The 18083-nt window shown below is 40.2% G+C and overlaps 1 protein-coding gene across 15 annotated transcripts in view; it reads right to left on the reverse strand.

Annotated features, from left to right (window-relative positions):
* Window positions 1–18083, reverse strand: part of tnika (TRAF2 and NCK interacting kinase a) — a 65568-nt gene that overhangs the window by 45570 nt on the left and 1915 nt on the right. For all 15 annotated transcript variants that reach the window (XM_016677695.1, XM_016677690.1, XM_016677692.1 and 12 more), the window contains exon 2: window positions 7676–7741. In XM_016677695.1, the coding sequence (XP_016533181.1) occupies window positions 7676–7741 (66 nt within the window). The remainder of the gene's footprint in view (window positions 1–7675; window positions 7742–18083) is intronic.

Below are 18083 nucleotides of genomic sequence, written 5' to 3' on the forward strand. Positions count from 1 at the left end.
AAGACTTGTTCATGTTCGTGACAGATGTTTATGATGGTGTCATGTCAGTCTTATTCACCCGCCTTAAAATAAAGTGTTACCGGCTGGGTTTATGTAGAATTTGATTTTTAACAAAATATTTATACCTGTATTTCGTAAAAATAATGGTTGACTTTCGGCATTTATGTTGAAGTTTGTTGGTGCTGTTTACAACTATGATTTTCATGTTCAAAAGCAATTTTTTTATGTTCCATCTTATAGTAATAACTTAACAAAATTGTTTATTTGACTTCAAAGACTAGAGTCAAGACTGCTTTACATTTAATTTATACGTTGAAAATTTGTATAGTAAAATGCAATAAATTAGTTGTGATGTGCAGAAGATAAACATTAGCAAGTTCAAGAATATGTTGAGTTCTTAATATATAATAGTAAAGGTTAGTTATAAAAACTAGATGACATGTCAATTTATGGTCTTAAATTGCAAAATAAAGTTTGCAAATTGTAGAATGGTTTCATTTTTACATCACTTTGCATGAGCTACTTTCAAACTAAGTGTTTTGTGTTGTACAACTACATTTCCTGTGGACTTACAATTAAATTTTGTTTCAAAATTATGTTAAGAATATATTAAATACATTAACTAACATATTTTACACTATAATTAACATATGGTATAGAATACAGACTTCAATGGTTTGGAGGACAAAAGTATTTGGAAATGTCCAAGTTTTTTTTTTAAAAAAGTTTGTTAATAAATCACAAAAGACAGAGTTAAATGAGAGAGAATTTCAGTTTTGGGTTAACAAAATACTGGTAAATTTTACATAAAAACTGTTAAATTGTGGAAAATATTTTGATGGAAATTTAAAAAAAAAAAAAAAAAAAATTTAATTAAAAATACAGTAAATGTCCTGGTAATTCTCTGCCAGGATATTTTCAGTGTTTTTTTACAGAATTTCCGTCAGAAGTTTCCCGTAATGCAACAGTATTTTATTTCATTTTTTTTCCATTAAAAAAAAGGGGAAATGTCCTGGTAATTTTCTGCCAATACATCTTATCGTTTTTTACGGAATTTCAGCAGAATTTTTCTGTAATTGAACAGTTTTTTCCCCGTAATTTAACATATACAAACTGTTAAATTATGGCCCACCACCACCACCACTTCAGGCGACATTTACCATATTCCCATATAGCCGTCATTATATAAATAAAATAGCATTTATAGGGGGATCGGGGGGATTAACGTCTCTCCTTCGCCCCCCTCCTTCTACAGGCAGACCTCCTCCCCCTTCTTGCAATGCGCTATCCATCCGCCCCCCCAGCACTCAACGCTGGGGGGCCAGCGTGTGATCCAGATTATATTAAGTGAATCACACATGCATGAGCTGACCCACTGTAACCTGCAATTTAGTTCTGTGTTGTTAAATCCATTAAAACAGCTGCAGAATGTGGTGTCCAAAACAGAACTCATATTTAATAGAGATGGGGGGTTTTTGTCCCAAAAATTGAAAAACGTACACGGATAAAGACTGTTTTGTTGTCAGTTTTGAACACAGAAGTTGATTCAATACTATTAGTTCCTCTAGCTCTTCTTTTTTAAAAAAAACCAAGTAAAACTAGAGGCTCATGTCCAAACAATCAGAACTAGTAGATTTTTACAAAGTTATCCTCACACCTAACTTCAGTTCTTACTGTACACATGATTAACGCCCGTTTAGAAAATAAATAAACCGTCGATCGCTTAACTCTTGCACTGGATTACCGACTCAGTGTGTCAGTGCTGTAAATGACACTTCCTGCAAGTTCTCAAAAGGAAACAAAGTCTACCCTTTCTGCAACACTGAAGCATACAGTGGGACCGGTCCGAGACAGAAAAAGAGAATCAGGGCTTCCTGACATGAAGGAGTGCTACATGAGTTGGAGGAGGAGAAAGCAGGAAGAGGGAGGTGGGGGGGGGGAGTTGCAGCAAACAGGCAGGTTCAGCACAGTGGTATCACGCTTCAGCACCTCCAGAGGTCAAATGAACAGCCAAACTGATTTACTGTGCATGCTGAAGGTAAGAAAGTGATAGGAGGAGGAAGATGAACAAGGTTGTGGAGAAGGATGGGAGTCATGAGAAGAAGAAGCACTTCAGGTAATGCAGAGAGAGGGAAGGGGGCGGGGGGCGAGGAGCAAAAACAAGAGACAAAAGAGGCTAAAAAATGAGATTACAGGGGCAATAGGGGATAATAGAGAGATTCAGCACTGATGCGTGTTATTGAATAAAATATCAAATGGCAATAATCTGTTCAGTTAGAAAGAAGAAAGCCTCAGCAGAGCAGTTCCTAATGATGAGCATTAGTTGGAGAGTTCCAGGTTCATCTGGGGGAGACGCTGTATGAAGACAACATGGCGGGACTGAATGGTGGAAGACATACAAGTAATTGCGGCACTGTTGCCAAGTGCTGTAATGATGATGTTCACAACTAACATACATTTTTTTTATGCCCTTCCTTCTTTTTCTTTGTCATAATGTTCCCTCCACTACTCTTTGTGAACTTTAGCATCTTGCCAACAAAAACATGCGCCAGGCGTGGGCATCAAGGGTAGTGAAAGTCTGTCCAATACATTAGCAGAATTAAATATTTGCATGTAAGCCATTTGAAATATAATATTCCACAAAATCCTGCATTCAGGCCGTACTTTGTGATCGCAATATTGCACCCGGTGATGTTGTGATGGAGTTCAATTCACAATGCATCATGGAAAATTGGAAGAAAAAAAACAACAACAAAAAAAAAAACAAAGATCGTTATTGGTCTAAGGCATGGCTAATTGACTCCGGTCTGGGTGGGAGGCATCTGGGTAAGTGGGGCGGCGTGGCCTTGGGGAACACGCAGCACGGATGTGGGTTAATGAACGCACAGCCAGGTGTGAGTGTGTCTATACATCCATGAACAGAACAAGCCCATCTGGTGTTTCCACCGTAATGAGCAACATCCACCTCGGTCGGGGTTCACATTTCATCCGTGAGGACTCCAGAGATTGAACTCTTGCGTGTCTGAAGGCAAACAGTGAGAGCGAAGCAATGACGGATTCACAACGCAAACCTCTGCGAGCGAGCAACTGCACTGCAAACAAGGAAACGTAAAGAATTACTGTGTATTTACATGAGAGCATATCATAACCCTGTAGCCTACACAGCTGAGACTCTCTAAGAGTAATTTTATTACCTTTAAGAGCAATGCATCCATCATTTATTTGCATGTTGACCTTTTATGACACTACCTCAGGTTTGTATAATATTAGCTGGCTCTTATTTCAAGTAGACCACCACTTAGGTTAAGAAGGGATTTCAAGAGCAAAGTAATTACCATAAATTATGCACATTCATGACCGAAGTCGCTACTTAAAATGTCAGTATTCCAGTTCCAATGAAAATATTGCATTTTATTAATTAGTCAAACTTAATAATTGTGATGCGAGGATTATTTTATCCTGCGCAGACACGCATGTTTTAGAACTGAGGAGTTTCCAGAAGAACTTCATATTATACTAAAAAATTAATTCAGTTCTTTGAATCAAGTTCGTTGGAGCAAGAAAATCTCTATAACATGAAGACAGTCAGTCTGAAGGGCAAATGGGAAACATTAGTATAGCTTGTGGCTGCTACTGGTATCAAGGTATACCTTGGTTTCACAGGCGCTGTTGATTGCTCTGTTCCTATTTTAGGACCAACCAGTCTCTCCATGGTCCCCTACACCGTGCATGTATCGTGTGTGTTACTGTGAGAAGGAGAAAGATTTGGCAGGCACACAAAGAGAAAAAAAATAGCCCATGGTACTTTGTAGAATGATTTCCAGCAGATAAAGGAGATTAAAAAAAAAAAACAGCTTTGAAGTGGTTTTTTGAGTGCAAAATAGGGACTAAGGGAATAGGAGAAACACAGCGGGACTACCACAGTCCATTTAAAAAAAGTAAAAATGGCCACTGAGATGGCAAAAGGAAAGAAAAATCAAACTACTGCTATTCTCTAGTAACACATCTACAATATGTACAGAGGCAACATTAGTGAAATAAATGGAAACCATACTAGCAGGTGTGTGTGTGTCTTTTGGTCTGAATGGTGAATATTTAAAGTGTGTGTGCAGCACTTTGTGTGAGGAGGAGCTCTGTCAGTATGTTCTGTCATCATGGAGATAAACTCTTGTCACTGTGTTGTGCTGCATCTTTCCTGTACAGAGACTGCAAAGGTCATTCACGGTGCGCTAACATGTGAAGACAACGTAAACACAAACGATGACCAGCTCTCACCCTGGTCAGACCACCAGTCCATCGCAGGGTAGCACACAGAGACAAACAGGACACTTTCAGCATACATGTGTATATTTTGCATTGATTTTGGTAAAATATTGGACTGGGAACTGAAAGTGGCAAATCCCTTCTATTAAATGACCTGGATCAGTGTCAAAAACAAAAAGGACATTCCCAACAAGGTCCTCTGAAATGGTCACTGAATCTGAAGAAAACAAAACCTTCTAAAATGATACATAGCATTTTTGCAATTAGCAGTTTTGAAATAAACCAGTCTCTTTAACCGGACATTTAAATATCTAGTCAGTGTGTGCTCCAAAATCCAGGCCAGGAATGATGCCTCTTTCCCTCATTCATTCATTATGAAGTCTTCTGAGCAGGTTTCTCACTTTGGAGATGCCCATTACCCTCGAGCCCCATTAAATATTCAGAGCCTTCAGAAAAATAGAACTAAAGCACAAGTAAGAGAATCTAACTAAACCCAGAGCAGGAAAAGGACGGATGTTGCAAAATGAAAAGAGGAAATACTGATAAGGGAGCCATGGAAAGGCAAGTGACAAGAGTGACAACAGAGAAAAGGCTAAAGGAAGGAACTGATAGCAGTAGATGGGGAGGAAGCAAAGTGGAGAGATAAAGTGTTTAATTATTCAGCAATACCCATGTTCTCTATTTATGGTCCTTTTAAGGCAGCCAGCGGAAGACATATATACATACACACACATACATAGGCTCATCCTGCTCACCTTAAGCCCAAAGGAAGGAAATGAGACAAAACAATGAGCCTCCACAATAATAAGAATAATGAAAAACTAATATGGATGAGCAGGAGGGAGAGGAAGGAAACATGGAGAGAGAGAGAGAGAGAGAGAGAGAGAGAGAGAGAAAAGCTAAGCTGATCTTTTCACTGCAGCTTCTCACCTATCACCAACCCCGTTACAAATATGTTTACTGACGGGGAGAATATGTAACAAAAACAACTTTCCAAGACATTTTTAGTTTTTTTTTTTTGTTTGTTTGTTGACGAAATTCTACGTGCAAACATAACATAGCAAATAAAGAGCTCCGAGGAGCCGATGTGCATCATTTAACGAGACAGAGGAATGGACAGGTTGATAAAACTGTTATCTCTCTCTCCCAGGCACACAGAGGTGCAGCGAGACTGCACACTGCAGACGGAATATCACCAGAAAGATGAAACGCATTGCTGACCATTAGAGAAATATGTAAGGACAAAAGGAAAGCGTGGCTGGGTGACCCCACGTATCTGACACAAACCTAATTCTGCAGAGGGATTCTTCTAAAAAATAAATAAAAAATAAAAACTGCACCTTGATTTAATTTTCTGCGAGTTTAAATTAAATGTCAAAAATGCCAGCCTCTTGGGGGTCGAGTCTTACCTTTTAATCATATTCTGCAGGCTAATTTATATGTCAATATGGTGGAAGGTAGCAAAAAAATAAATAAATCATCTGATTAAAATGTCAGTATACTTAAATAAATACAACTGCAGTTAATGCTCAAAAAAATGATGTTTTATTAGGCTTTTCATGAATATTGCAACAATGTGTAGCGTGATGGGAAAGAAATCATGCATAAAGTTGAAAATATAGTAGAAAATATCAAAATGCCCCATATGCACAGACATATCAGAGCACAACACCTCCAAGTCATTCACACATCACATTTTGCCATGAAGTGATACAAAGGGACTTGCAAAACCAGTCATATCTGTTATTTAGTTTCTGCAAACTTAAATGTGTTTCACTGGGGTCAACTATTCAAGGTTCACTCTTCACAAATTCACCTATTCGCAAATTTTTCCATTGAACTTAGCTCATTATTCACAGAAAATCTGCCTAATTGTGATTTTTTGTAAAGAAAAAGCAGCTTGCAAAGCTCAAGTACCTGAACGTAATGTTACTAGATGAGCTATTGGCTGGCAGTTGCAAAGCAGCCAATCCAGGAGCGCCACTCATTTTCCTTACTGCTGATTGGCTGTATGGTTTCCCTTCAAGTTCTCGATTACACTCTACTCTGTGTTGCTTCATCACATAAAACTCCAATAAAGTACATTTGTGGTTGCACTGTCACAAAATGGTGAATACTTTTGCAAAGAGCTGTACATCCATGGGCACACTGCTTAATTAACTCCGGCCTTCATATCAATTTGACCAACAATTTGCACCCAAGATCAACACGTGGCAATACTTCAACTCCTGAGCTTTCCAAACCGAGATTTTCTTACATTTCTTACATTAAACAAAGTTTCCTTCTATTCTGCTCATTAATTCAACTGACATGTAAAACATTTCTTGCTATTAAGAAATGTTAGCTATTTTTATAACACCAAATGAGGATGATTTTTATTTTTAGCTTAGTAACCGTAAGTCCACAGCTTACTCCACAGCCTAGTACATTGTGTACCATTCAGTCATCCAGAGGTGTGGATCCGACTATGACCCTAAACCCCAAAAGGCAACTAGAAGAGTCTGTGGTTCAGTGTGAGGGACTGATAAATAAGCTTTCAGCCAGAAAGCATATCAGACATAAGTGGTTACACTTTTCTCTTTTTTTTTTTTTCCACATCCTCTCTCTGTGTTTTGCTCTACATCCTGTACATCGCAGACCTACACGCACATGAGAGGGCGTCGGATTATTTCCAGAAGTGTGAAGATGAATGTCTGGCCCCTGTCTGACCTTACATTCAGTCCAGTCATCTGTAACAACAGCTCCTTTCCATCACCGCCTGACCTTGACTCTCTGGTCTGTTAGCCACAGCTTCATGCATATGCACACTGCATGCATGCACTCACAGGGGCACACCTGTATCAGTGGCGCCTCCCCCCCCCCGGTTAAAAGAGCACGTTTATTACGAAGGGGGCTTGTGCCACCTCCTGCGGTGAAGCAGAAAAAGGCAGCGAGACTGACAGGGCTGCGGTGGGGGTGAGGGCAGGAAGAGGAACTTCAGACAGTAACATAGACAGTAAGATTTCTGCAACAGCGGAAAACAGCTGAGTCCCTGAGTCCATCTGACAACAACGTTACTCAAACCACATTGATGTCACAAGTGCAAAGCAACATACGCATGTGCTTCTCTTTTACCTCTTTCTCTTTTCAAAGACCTCGCTTAGACGTGTGAATGTTAGAAAGATACTGCCACGATGTAGAAAGAGACGGGTGTGTAAAACGAACAACATTTCCTAAAAAAATAAAATAAAAATGTCCTCGACTTATTTACACAAGCTCGATTTCTCTGTTTTTTTTTCCTGTACGCCATTTCCTCCAGTCACATTTCTGCTTTTTAGTCCAGCAGGATGCATAAAAGCTGATAAAATGGAAAAGTCTGGTAAAAAAAAAAAAAAAAAAGAAAAAGAAAAAAAAGATGGGCTCGACATCTTACCTTGTACACCTGGCCGTAGGTGCCATTTCCTACCAGCTCAACCAGGTCAAAGATGCCTGAAGGATCCTGCAAATGCAAAGGAAACACAGTGGAAGGATTATGATTTTGAAGGTTCGGTAAAGCAAACTCTTAGTGTTTGAGAAAGTTGTTAAAAACAAATGGCAAAAAGTACACCGCATATACATTTATATATGTATATATATAAATAAAAAGTTGCCTTCTCTCTTTTTGAATTGTATTCTACAGTGGGCAGTAGCTCACCGTTTCCTTCAGAACATGATATACCATAAGGAGAGAATATAGTTTGAAGAATACTAATGCAAAGATGGCCTTTTATTAGTTTTGTAGTCCTCTCAATATCAACAGAATACCTTTCACATATTTTACTGTGAAATTTTGAGAAAAATTACAGTCATTCATCCTGCTCACGTTTTCAGTACCAGCTAAAAAAAAAAAATGTTACCATGCTAACAAACTCAACAATAATCACAGGGAACAGAATCTTCGCTAAACCGGCAGCTAATTTCAAGTTATCAATATACTTTTAATCAACACGAGTACCCTAAGTATCTTCCAGGAACCCAAATAGTCTGGAAATCAATGGGAAAACACCAAGGTGTCAGATTAAACCTCTGCATAGCTCAGTTCCACCTCTTCTCATCATAATTCAGTTATCTAATTTTTTTTATCAGCTTACCTGACCTGGTTTTATTGTGACTCTGACAAAAGCCCAAATCTGAGTTTGTCCATTCCGTTTGTTTAAGGAAGAGCTAAAATTACAGGGACACCTTTTCCTGCCAACCTGTAATAACATCCTGGGCCTTCCTAAGATGGCAGCCCACAGGGTGGCCTCCTTTCACAGTTTTTCTTTCACCCAGCAGCAGGTTCCTGCACTTCCCACTCTCCAAGTGTTTGCTGTTTAGGAATGCAGTGCCGAGTTGTCTCAGGCTAGCGTCCACACTAGCTAATAATTCAAGTCCGTAGACACCAAGTTGCCAACACAGAATTGGAAGAACTTCGGATAGAGCGTGAAACCCACTGACCCCTGCAAATTTACACACACACACACACACACACACCTCCCTCCTGCTTCTCCACTGCATGTTGCTACGGCATTCCTACAATAGCTGGCATTTACCCTCTCTTTCCCTCTCCCTTTCTTTCCTCTCCCTCCACTTCTCTGGCTGTGGTTTTCCAACCAGCTGATGTCCATCTACGTCTCTCTATTGCTTCCTCCTTTATCTACATAGCCCTCTTTCACTCCTGACAGACTCCTGGACAAGTTCCTCCTGCCAACACTCTTTTCATTCCAACAGTGAATATGTTTGAGGGGCCCAGAAAGTCTCTGGACCCTTTAAACCCCTTAGACTCTTGCATCCCGGGCATTGCCAAAGTCTTAAAGTAGTCATGTTGCCATGGACTTGAGAGGTAAACAGCAAACTTCATTGTTTATAGTCCACAATTTCTTAAGTGTTCTTGGCACGTTTGGTATAACACATTGCAATGCCATAAATTTCATGCCCAGTGCTGTCAAACTGAATAAAGCTGTGAAAGAATTCAATGTCCGAGGGATTTAAAGGTAAGTAAATGACTCAACATTTTAAATGTGCCCATTGCAAATAAGTAAAACTAAAATATTCAGTGACAAATATCATACTCTCAATTTCTAGATCGGTTTACAGTGGCTGTTTTTGTAACGTCAGCTACAACGTCTCACATGCTGCTCAACGGTTTGTTGGCTTAACTACTTTTAAATCCTAACTTAGGATTCCTAAGTTATGGAAGATCCAATTTGCACTTGATTTAAATCAAGTAATAGTGACTGAATGGACAGGCAACAAGTAATAGTGACCATCCACCCAAAGGCTTTGGACTTCCAGACCCCTAAGTCTTTGGTAAAATCATGAACGGAGCACTGTGGACATTGTTTTTATTTCAAGAAAGTGTGGGGATATTATTGTCCTCAATATTGGTCGTTTACGCAAAGGTATTTGTAGATATCAAATCTAACAGAAACAACTTGTAAAGTACAAACTATGTTCAGAAAGCATAGATATATAAACACATTGGATGGTGACTGAAACAGGCAGGTTTTCTGCTTGAATACCCATTCGGGAGCTGAAAGATACCATCTTTTTCAGATCACTGAATGCATCATAAGAACTGACAGCATGCAAACCTGAATGCTCTTCGGTGTTGAAGTGGTTTCAGAGTGAAGAAATACTGGAAATCACTTTGCATCAGAGAGGTGTTAACTTAATTAAATCTGATATGTATAAGCAGCTACTTTACAGGAAGTTGGATTTTTTTGCCTGTTCATTCAGGCACTCGCAACAGCTGGAGAACATTTTGTCAAATTGGTAACGACGTGAACCTAACCTGGAGCAGGTAACCTTTTAAGCTTCAATACTTCTGTCTATACTGAAACTAGCTGGATTCAGAAATGTTTTGGGCTTCAAAAGAGCTAAAGTGTCGCAGAGACAGCTTAGCAACAACAGGTGTGATCAGCTGCCCCAGTGTCGCTCATTCGATACCTAATTACTCACCCACAGCTAATATTTGGATTACTATCAGGACTTCCCTCACTATAAGCTAACAAAAGCTACAGCTGGCTAAACCTTAATGAAAGCTAGCACACGCACCCTCTAGCATGCGTGTTTTTAGTGAAGTGGTGAACCAGTAAGAAATAACCTCCTCTCTCTGCTCCATCTAAAGTAACTCTGATCCATCTCAACTTGCCGAGATCCGTCTCCGGGCACTCAGCTGTGTAGTCCTGTCTCGTTTTGTGAATTTTGTTCAGAGACGGTTGTGTATCCAGGCTTTGTTGATGCTTTTTTTTTTTTTTTTTTTTTTTTTTTTACTCCAGGACAAACTCCATTTGAAAGCATTAACAGTGACAGAACTGAGGATGTTTCACTGGAGGCAAAAGCGAGAGGCTTCAGTCACCCATACAAAATCACACGATTGTTTACAACTGCATTTTGAATAAATGCAAAACCGAATAGAGGATATTGCATAACACTCTCCAGAACAACTCTTGCCCAGTTAAAAGCTTTTTTTTTTCTTTTTTTTATGTTATCACATGCCTCTTTCTTATTCAGCAAGTTTTTTCATCATCCTGCTCCATTTTTTTTTTTTTATACTTCACATTCATGGCTTGTCTGCTGGCATCACAAGCCGCTCTCTGTTTGCTTCCACAAAGAGGAAACTGTAGAATTATGGCCAGAGGGAGGGTGGAAATTGTATTTTCAAACAACGTTTTGAATGCTAAAGGAAAACTTATCTACACAGCAGGTTGAATGTTTGTCTGTTTTATCCTTTTTAAGCAGATCATCTCTGGGCTTTTACTCTGTCCCCCACCATCTCCCCACATCTTCCTCCCTCTCTGCATGTTTGTCTCTGTGGCTCTCGGCAGGCCTGTCAAACCTGTCAGCTGTTTCTGAACGAGGAGTCTTGTGCATTTTTCCCCTCTCTTCTTCCTTTTCCTGTTCTTTTACCCAACCAACCCCCACACCTCTGCCTTGTTGTTGTGCGCTGTGAACGCCAACCCCTATGCACTTTTCCTCACATGCACACATTGACAAACTCATTCTCTCACTCTCTGTCTCAAGCACATCCTCTCGCCGTCTCGCTCGTTCACACTCTCAGAAGCAGGAACCTGCGCACACATTCACGCAGTGTGCAAAAAAAAAAAAAAAAAAAAAACACTCCTACATAAAGCGGACCGGGGGGGAGTGGAGGGGAGCAGGGGGGCTATCGTGCGAGCGTCCTGACGAGAAAGAGTGGGCACGAAACGTAAAAAGCCGGTCAAGGAGCGCTGGCAGAAATCAAGCTTCTGCAATCTGTTCGTCTTGCCATGAGGGCTTCATCTGACACAGGTTGACTACGTTTCGTTCCCCTCACTTCCTTCGCCTCTCTGCGAGTGTGCGTGTGTGTTTGAATCAAGTCTCAGAGCGGCATGCACACTTTTTGACAGGAATTCCCTGCAGACTTCAGGTGCACTTTGCTTTGCTGGTAACACACACACACACACACAAAACAGTTGGACCGGGTCAGAATAAAACAAACAAAAGGAAAGAATATTGCCTAGAGTATGCTGTAAACGTGTGCGTTTGTGTGTGTGTGTGTGTGTGTATTGACATTGACACATAATGCATACCTACAGGTTCTCTCCTGAATGCACAAAATGAGAAACAATGTACTATTGCTGCTCCACTTCATACATGTCCTCAGGCCGGCTGGAGAAAATATAGCACAGTACCATTCATAATTTATAGGCCACTTGCAAAATGAGCTCTCAGCACGTGCCAGCCTTAGTTAGTGTGTGTGTGTGTGTGTGTGCGTGCAACTTATTTAAAGTTGCCTATGGCTGCAACAATTACACCCCCTTCCTCTTTCTTTTTCTTTTTTTTTTCCTCATGCGTTTGCTTCCCTGCCGATTGTCTGCGAGGGTCACATGACTGCCACATGAACCGAGTCGATCTGATGAATCATAGTGAGTGTCAAAACAGGCTGCTGAAGACCAGTTAGACGTTACATCTACAGTTGCTTGTAAATAAGGGAGGAAAGAGTCATCCAGCTGACACCTGATTTTGTTCCAGTGGTAAACCAAAACTCACCAAACCCAGTGGACTGGAACTTCCCCCATTTTGATAATAAGCCTTGGTTGCAACATTCAATACTTGAGCCCGGTTAATCATTCATGACTAATATTCCCGTAATAAACAACACATTTTATTACACAGATGTCACAGGTTCTTGACTAACTTATTAAAAGAAAACCACAAATAGTGCTTCTTTTTAGCTACATTTCAACAGAAGGGTTCTTAAGAAAGGCAATTTATTGCAAATGTAAGGATTTCTAGAGTATGCTAGTTGGTGATCGGCTGATCAGAAACAAAAATCCAATCTTTTTTTTATAAGCCTTACTTGGTTGAACAGACAAGAAGAAGAAAACTCAACTTTAATATCAGGGATGTGTTCAAATGACGTGAGAGAAGACCCGGATATGGAGAAGGTTCATTAGCAGAAAAGTGAGGCTGTTTTTATGTGAAGTGGCACGTTGGGATCAACTTCAGCAAAACAGAAAACAGGAAGCTGAAGGTGTAGCTCTGTTTCACCTGGTCCTGTTGTGGATTGTGCTGTGTATGGAAATGCTGGCATTATTTTTGAAAATCTCACTGTTGGGATCATGTGAAATAGTTGGAAACACATGAAGGGAACCATACTAATCAAGCTAATCGCCAATACAAGACCCTATTGCTGCAAGGTTATGGTTATTTCTATGCGAGATATTAGTAAAATCTGGGGTTAGCTGCAGAGCTGTGGAACACAGACTGCTAACTCTCAGGCACATGGATGCAACCTCTAGTCCTAATAATGATTTTAAAATGTTACACAAAAGCAACACATACACTTTTCTTCTTTTAAATGCATTTTTTTTTAAAAGCCTAACACAGTATCTCTGATTTTAAAAGGTACAGGTAAGGCTTTGAAGGGGGACACTACATTTGTGAATAATAAAAAATAATAAAATATCTCCTAGTTGCCACAATCTCTGACCTGGACGTCTGTCCTGTCGGTGTGAGACTCTGAGAAACCTTTTTAATCAGCTCTTTTGTGAGTTGAGCATTCTGTTAAAATGTGTAACGTCAAACTAAAACCAACGTGAGACAAGTGAGCACATTCCTCAAGGTAAAAAAAAAAAAACAGCAACGGTGCAAAACTGCAGGGACGGACACCGACAGACACAACACTCACCAACCACCTGCTTACACTGAGAAAGTTCCCCTTCACCGTATGAGGGTAACACTACTGGACCGTCATGTAGCTACAGACATAAATATTGACAACGTAAACTTTGAGAGTCTTGTAAGTAGTGAAAAAAACTGCTTCTTTTTTTTTCCCCCCAGGATGTTTTGTACTTGAGTTGAATTTGAAGGCTGAACTCTTTATACCACCTGGTTATCCGTCATCCAGAAAAATGTCAGCTGGCAATAAACTACAACCCTCATCACTAAGGCACGTAGTAGTAAAAACTTCTTGAGAACTAATAAACATAATGACACAGAGCTTTCATTAAAAGAAAGTGAGGCCGTTTTTCATGGGACGTGGTACACATAGAAACGGCGTGCCGTACTTGGCCGTATTTCCAAATGTCCAGCGCGATACTTGTGATACTTTACATCTACCTGGCATATTTCGGGGGATGATGGTTCTCAGCCATGATAGAAATCGCACTTGCGTACTACGAAACTGCTATCTGTAACTCTTGCATAGACATTATTCATTTTATTCAGTTTTTCCCCTTAGCATCAGCTAATTGGACGCAGCTGACCCTCGCCCCAATCATCACCCTCCAAATGTATTGATGCTCCTTTGTCAGATTCTCCTGTTTTCCTGCAATCTTAGCTCCATTTTTGCTTCCTGTTGAAGTCTTCCCTGTCTGTCCTTCTTGCCTGTTTTTGTAAGTTTTGCCATTAGATAACTTCTAAAATCATTGCATCTCCCTCCTGCCTGTGTTTGGGTCCATTGCTACAACCGCACCACTGAATGTTTTTTTTTTTTTTTTAATCCTATGCCATCGCAGTTTTAAAACTGCAGCTGAGCTGGCAAGATGTAAACAAAATGTCCTCTAAGAAGCAGAATGTAGGCTACCAGAATAGATAGCCCAAATAATGTGTATTAAAAATAACTGATGCACATTCATTGGGCTATTAATGTATATTAATAGTATTACATTTGGCTATATGCATATATGTTATTGTGCTATTATTAGCACAAAAACTATAGTTGTTTGTCTTTTTTTTTCCATACCAGCCTACCTATAGCACTGTATGTGTTTCTGCTTTAGAGTTGCACGGGAAGTACAGTCCATGTCTACAGAAAACAACACATTTCAGAAATTGGGGCGGATTGAATTAGAGACCCTAAGAGGATGGTAGAGTCGTGCTGGGGGCGGGTATGCCTCATAAAACCACTTCCACTTGACAAGAAGATGTACTTGTAGCCTAATTCCCTTTACTCCCTACCCAGACATGTACTTTACATTACCAGGAGTCGGCTCTTGAGCACGGATTTACAGCATGCCGAGGACAACTCATGATCCAGAATTGTTGTTTTTTCTTTTTCCTACACAACCCATAGGCTGTTCACGCCTTGCCATCCGTCGCAGCCAACTTGTCATCTCACACCTTCCTCCCTCTGCCATCCATTCGTCCCTCTCATCCTTCATCCTTTCTTCCTAACCTTTGACTCTCTCCTTCAACCGTTTCCATGCATCGTTTTTGCGCGACTCCCCGCTGCACCGCGTTATTTAACGGCGCTCTTTACAGACTGGCCTTTGGAGCATGTTGTTGGTTAATGACGGTTTGAATTCATTTTAAAACCACAACGCGCGGCCGTTTGTGGACGTTTTGTTAAAGCAGAAATCATACTTTCCATGCACAAGCAAAACATGTCCAACGACACATTTTAAAACATTTTATACTCGCAGAGGACGCAATGCAACTCCATCACAGACTTGAGAGAGGAAGAGAAAAATAAAAAATAGGTCAGCTAGAAGCAGGCAGGCACCGTGGGAGGGAGGGTGGGAAGGGAGAGGGGTATTTCTCAGCGACAAACTGCCATACAGTATATAGACTATTCATGAATAAGATCTGTGTAAGCCTTGGGCTCTGCTGTGGCCCTGTTACTATGGCGTCTGTGGTTAGGGGCTGAGGAATGTGGCCTTACTGGGCAACAAAGAGAGGCAAGAGAGAGGCTCTGAAGAGGGACTGCTTTAGTCACTGGTCACATCAACACCTTTGGTCTGAGACCAGACTCTACCATTCTCTTTCTCTGCTTTTAAAGAAACGGATGAATTATTTCTTTATGCGGCCGTCCTTCCCTCGACGTTGTTTCCCAAAATACACTAAAGATCTGTTATCATTGTTGTATAAACCTTCCAGACCACTCGGGTCTGGAACCGGAACCAAACACGGAGAAGCGGCATTCAGCTTCTGTGCACCACAAATCTGGAACAAACTTCCAGAAGACAGCAAAAACAGATGAAACGCTGGAGCGTCTCTAAACTCGCCCTGTTTAGGGTCGCCTTTGATTAGTAGAAAACGGGATATTGGTCAACATGTTTGATGTGTATTGATGATTTTTATGGTAATATTTGACAAAATGTGATGTTTATTGCTCGTTTCACACTTAAAGCACCTTAAACTGTCTTGTTGCACTTTCAATTCGTTTGAATTGAAAGTGCCTTTCAAAAGTCTCCACGCATCTAACCTTTTACAGTTTTCTCACACTACACCCGCAAACCTTAGTGTGCATTAAATGGGATGTAATCTGCTAGACCGACTCATGTCTTATGCGGCTTTCGATTTCAAAAAATATATACATTTGAATAATTGCTTTTAAAATCACCTAACCAGTAACTTAAGGCAATTGACTTTTGTGAAAAAAAAGCAGAGTCTGCCATCTCACTCTTCCCTCATCCTAACCTGCTTTTGCTTTCATCTCAGATCTCTCACCTGAATCCCTGCACAGCAGATTACTCCACCGCTAGTTTCTGTGCACGTGTCGGTGTGTGTGTGTGTGTGTGTGTGTGTGTTGTGAACTTCCTGCTGGTGTACCATCTGTTGCTCCCGTCAGCTGACTTGATGAGCCACTGCTTTGGACATCTCTGACCTAACCACGCTTGTGTCCTAATAAATAAAAACTACTGTCTGTAAAAAAATATAGATAAAAAAAAAATAATAATAAGAGTGATTAAAAAAAAAAAAAAATGAAAAATGTTTCAACTTTGTGGCCTTTGGTTGTCATTGTGAGTCACGCCACCTGAATCTATAACAGGTGCTGCTGGGGCTTTATGTGAGACCGCAGCAAACGTCGAAGAGACAGAGAGACAGAGAGAGAGAGAGACAGAGAGAGAGCTGACGAAGCTCATGGACAAAAGAAAAAATAATGCAGAGGATGCAAAACATGAAAAACCACTTCTCTCTACCAGGTTCTGCCTCTTTGAATCTTCCTGTGCGTTTGTGTGAGTGATGGTCGAGCAGACCTGCTCACAGCTCAACGCTCCACCATCAGCACCACGACCAGAGTAACAATCACAAATCCAGAACGCTCCCACCCCCCTCTGCGTCAGACACAGCTGACCTACTTCCTGTCTAGTCGGCGCAGCGGTTGACTCTGCACTCGTCTTGGTCTCTGTCTGTATTGTCATCTGCTACTGAGGAGATCCTGGGCATGTTCTGGCATGTTGAGTTGTAATCGGAAATGCCTTTCCTTGTTGACCTAAGATTTGTTCACATGAGAAACATTTCCACACAACTAGCAGAACAGGTGTTTGGGACAAATTGGCCAGCCAGTCCAAAAACAAGTACAACATTAAAAAAAAAAACAAAAAAAACAGAGGGTTCTCCGTTTAATCCAATGTGTGTAAAATTACTACCTAAAACTGTGTTAAGCAAAGAAGGGGGTTTCTTTATTTTTTTTTACAGGTAGCCATTTTGACACAAAGAAACAGTGGACTGATCAGATTTGACCAAATTTGAAACACTAAGATGAGGGAATTACATTGCACATCACCTGTAAGGTCAATGGGTTGCAGTATTGACTTTAGCCTTACAAGAGAACAAGTTAGTTCCTTAAAATAAACGTAATGTTTTCACCCGCTAATTACCTACCACAAGCTAGTGGTGGCTAAGTTCAAGTTTCACACTTTGACCAAAGAATGTGTCAAGTCGACACAGACACGATAACAAGATAGTTTAAGTTGTAAGTTACGATTTCCTGAAATTAGTTTTCAGCAGTGTTGTTTATTTTAGATAGATTGATTCAGCTTTGAAATATTGACCAAAGAAACACTCAAGAGATTTTATTTTACACATTATACAGTTATTCAAGTTAAAATTGTTTTTCAATAAAAGTTTTTTAATCTTGAGTCATTACAGATTTTTATTTTTTTATCTGATCATCTATAATACAAAACAAACATAAAACTAAAACAAAAAAAAAATCAGCTCAACTATTCTTTGTCTGGAAAGCAAGACTTTGGATCACTCTTTGGTAGAATATCCCTGCTGCTTGTGCTGCATCTCTTCCACACTTTTTCCTTCCACTCAACTTTTCATGAATTGTGAAATGCCAGCTTATTTAGGCACTGGCCTTTCGTTGGATGCCCCACTTGTGGAGGGAGTCAATGACTCTGGAGAGCTTTCAAGTTCTGAGAACTCAACTTAAAATTAATATACTGTACTATTTTTTAATCCAGGACTTGATTAGCAAAATAATCCAAATAGTTTGCCTTTATAACTCAGGTCTTGATATATTTGATTGTTTTAACAACCACATAAATAAACACCGGCACAGAGGGAACACTTAAGTCACACTCCGTTTGTCCTGCAGAGCTTTG

This window comes from Poecilia formosa, unplaced genomic scaffold (assembly GCF_000485575.1).
Source record: "Poecilia formosa unplaced genomic scaffold, Poecilia_formosa-5.1.2 Scaffold160, whole genome shotgun sequence".
In the NCBI taxonomy this organism is placed as follows: domain Eukaryota; kingdom Metazoa; phylum Chordata; class Actinopteri; order Cyprinodontiformes; family Poeciliidae; genus Poecilia; species Poecilia formosa.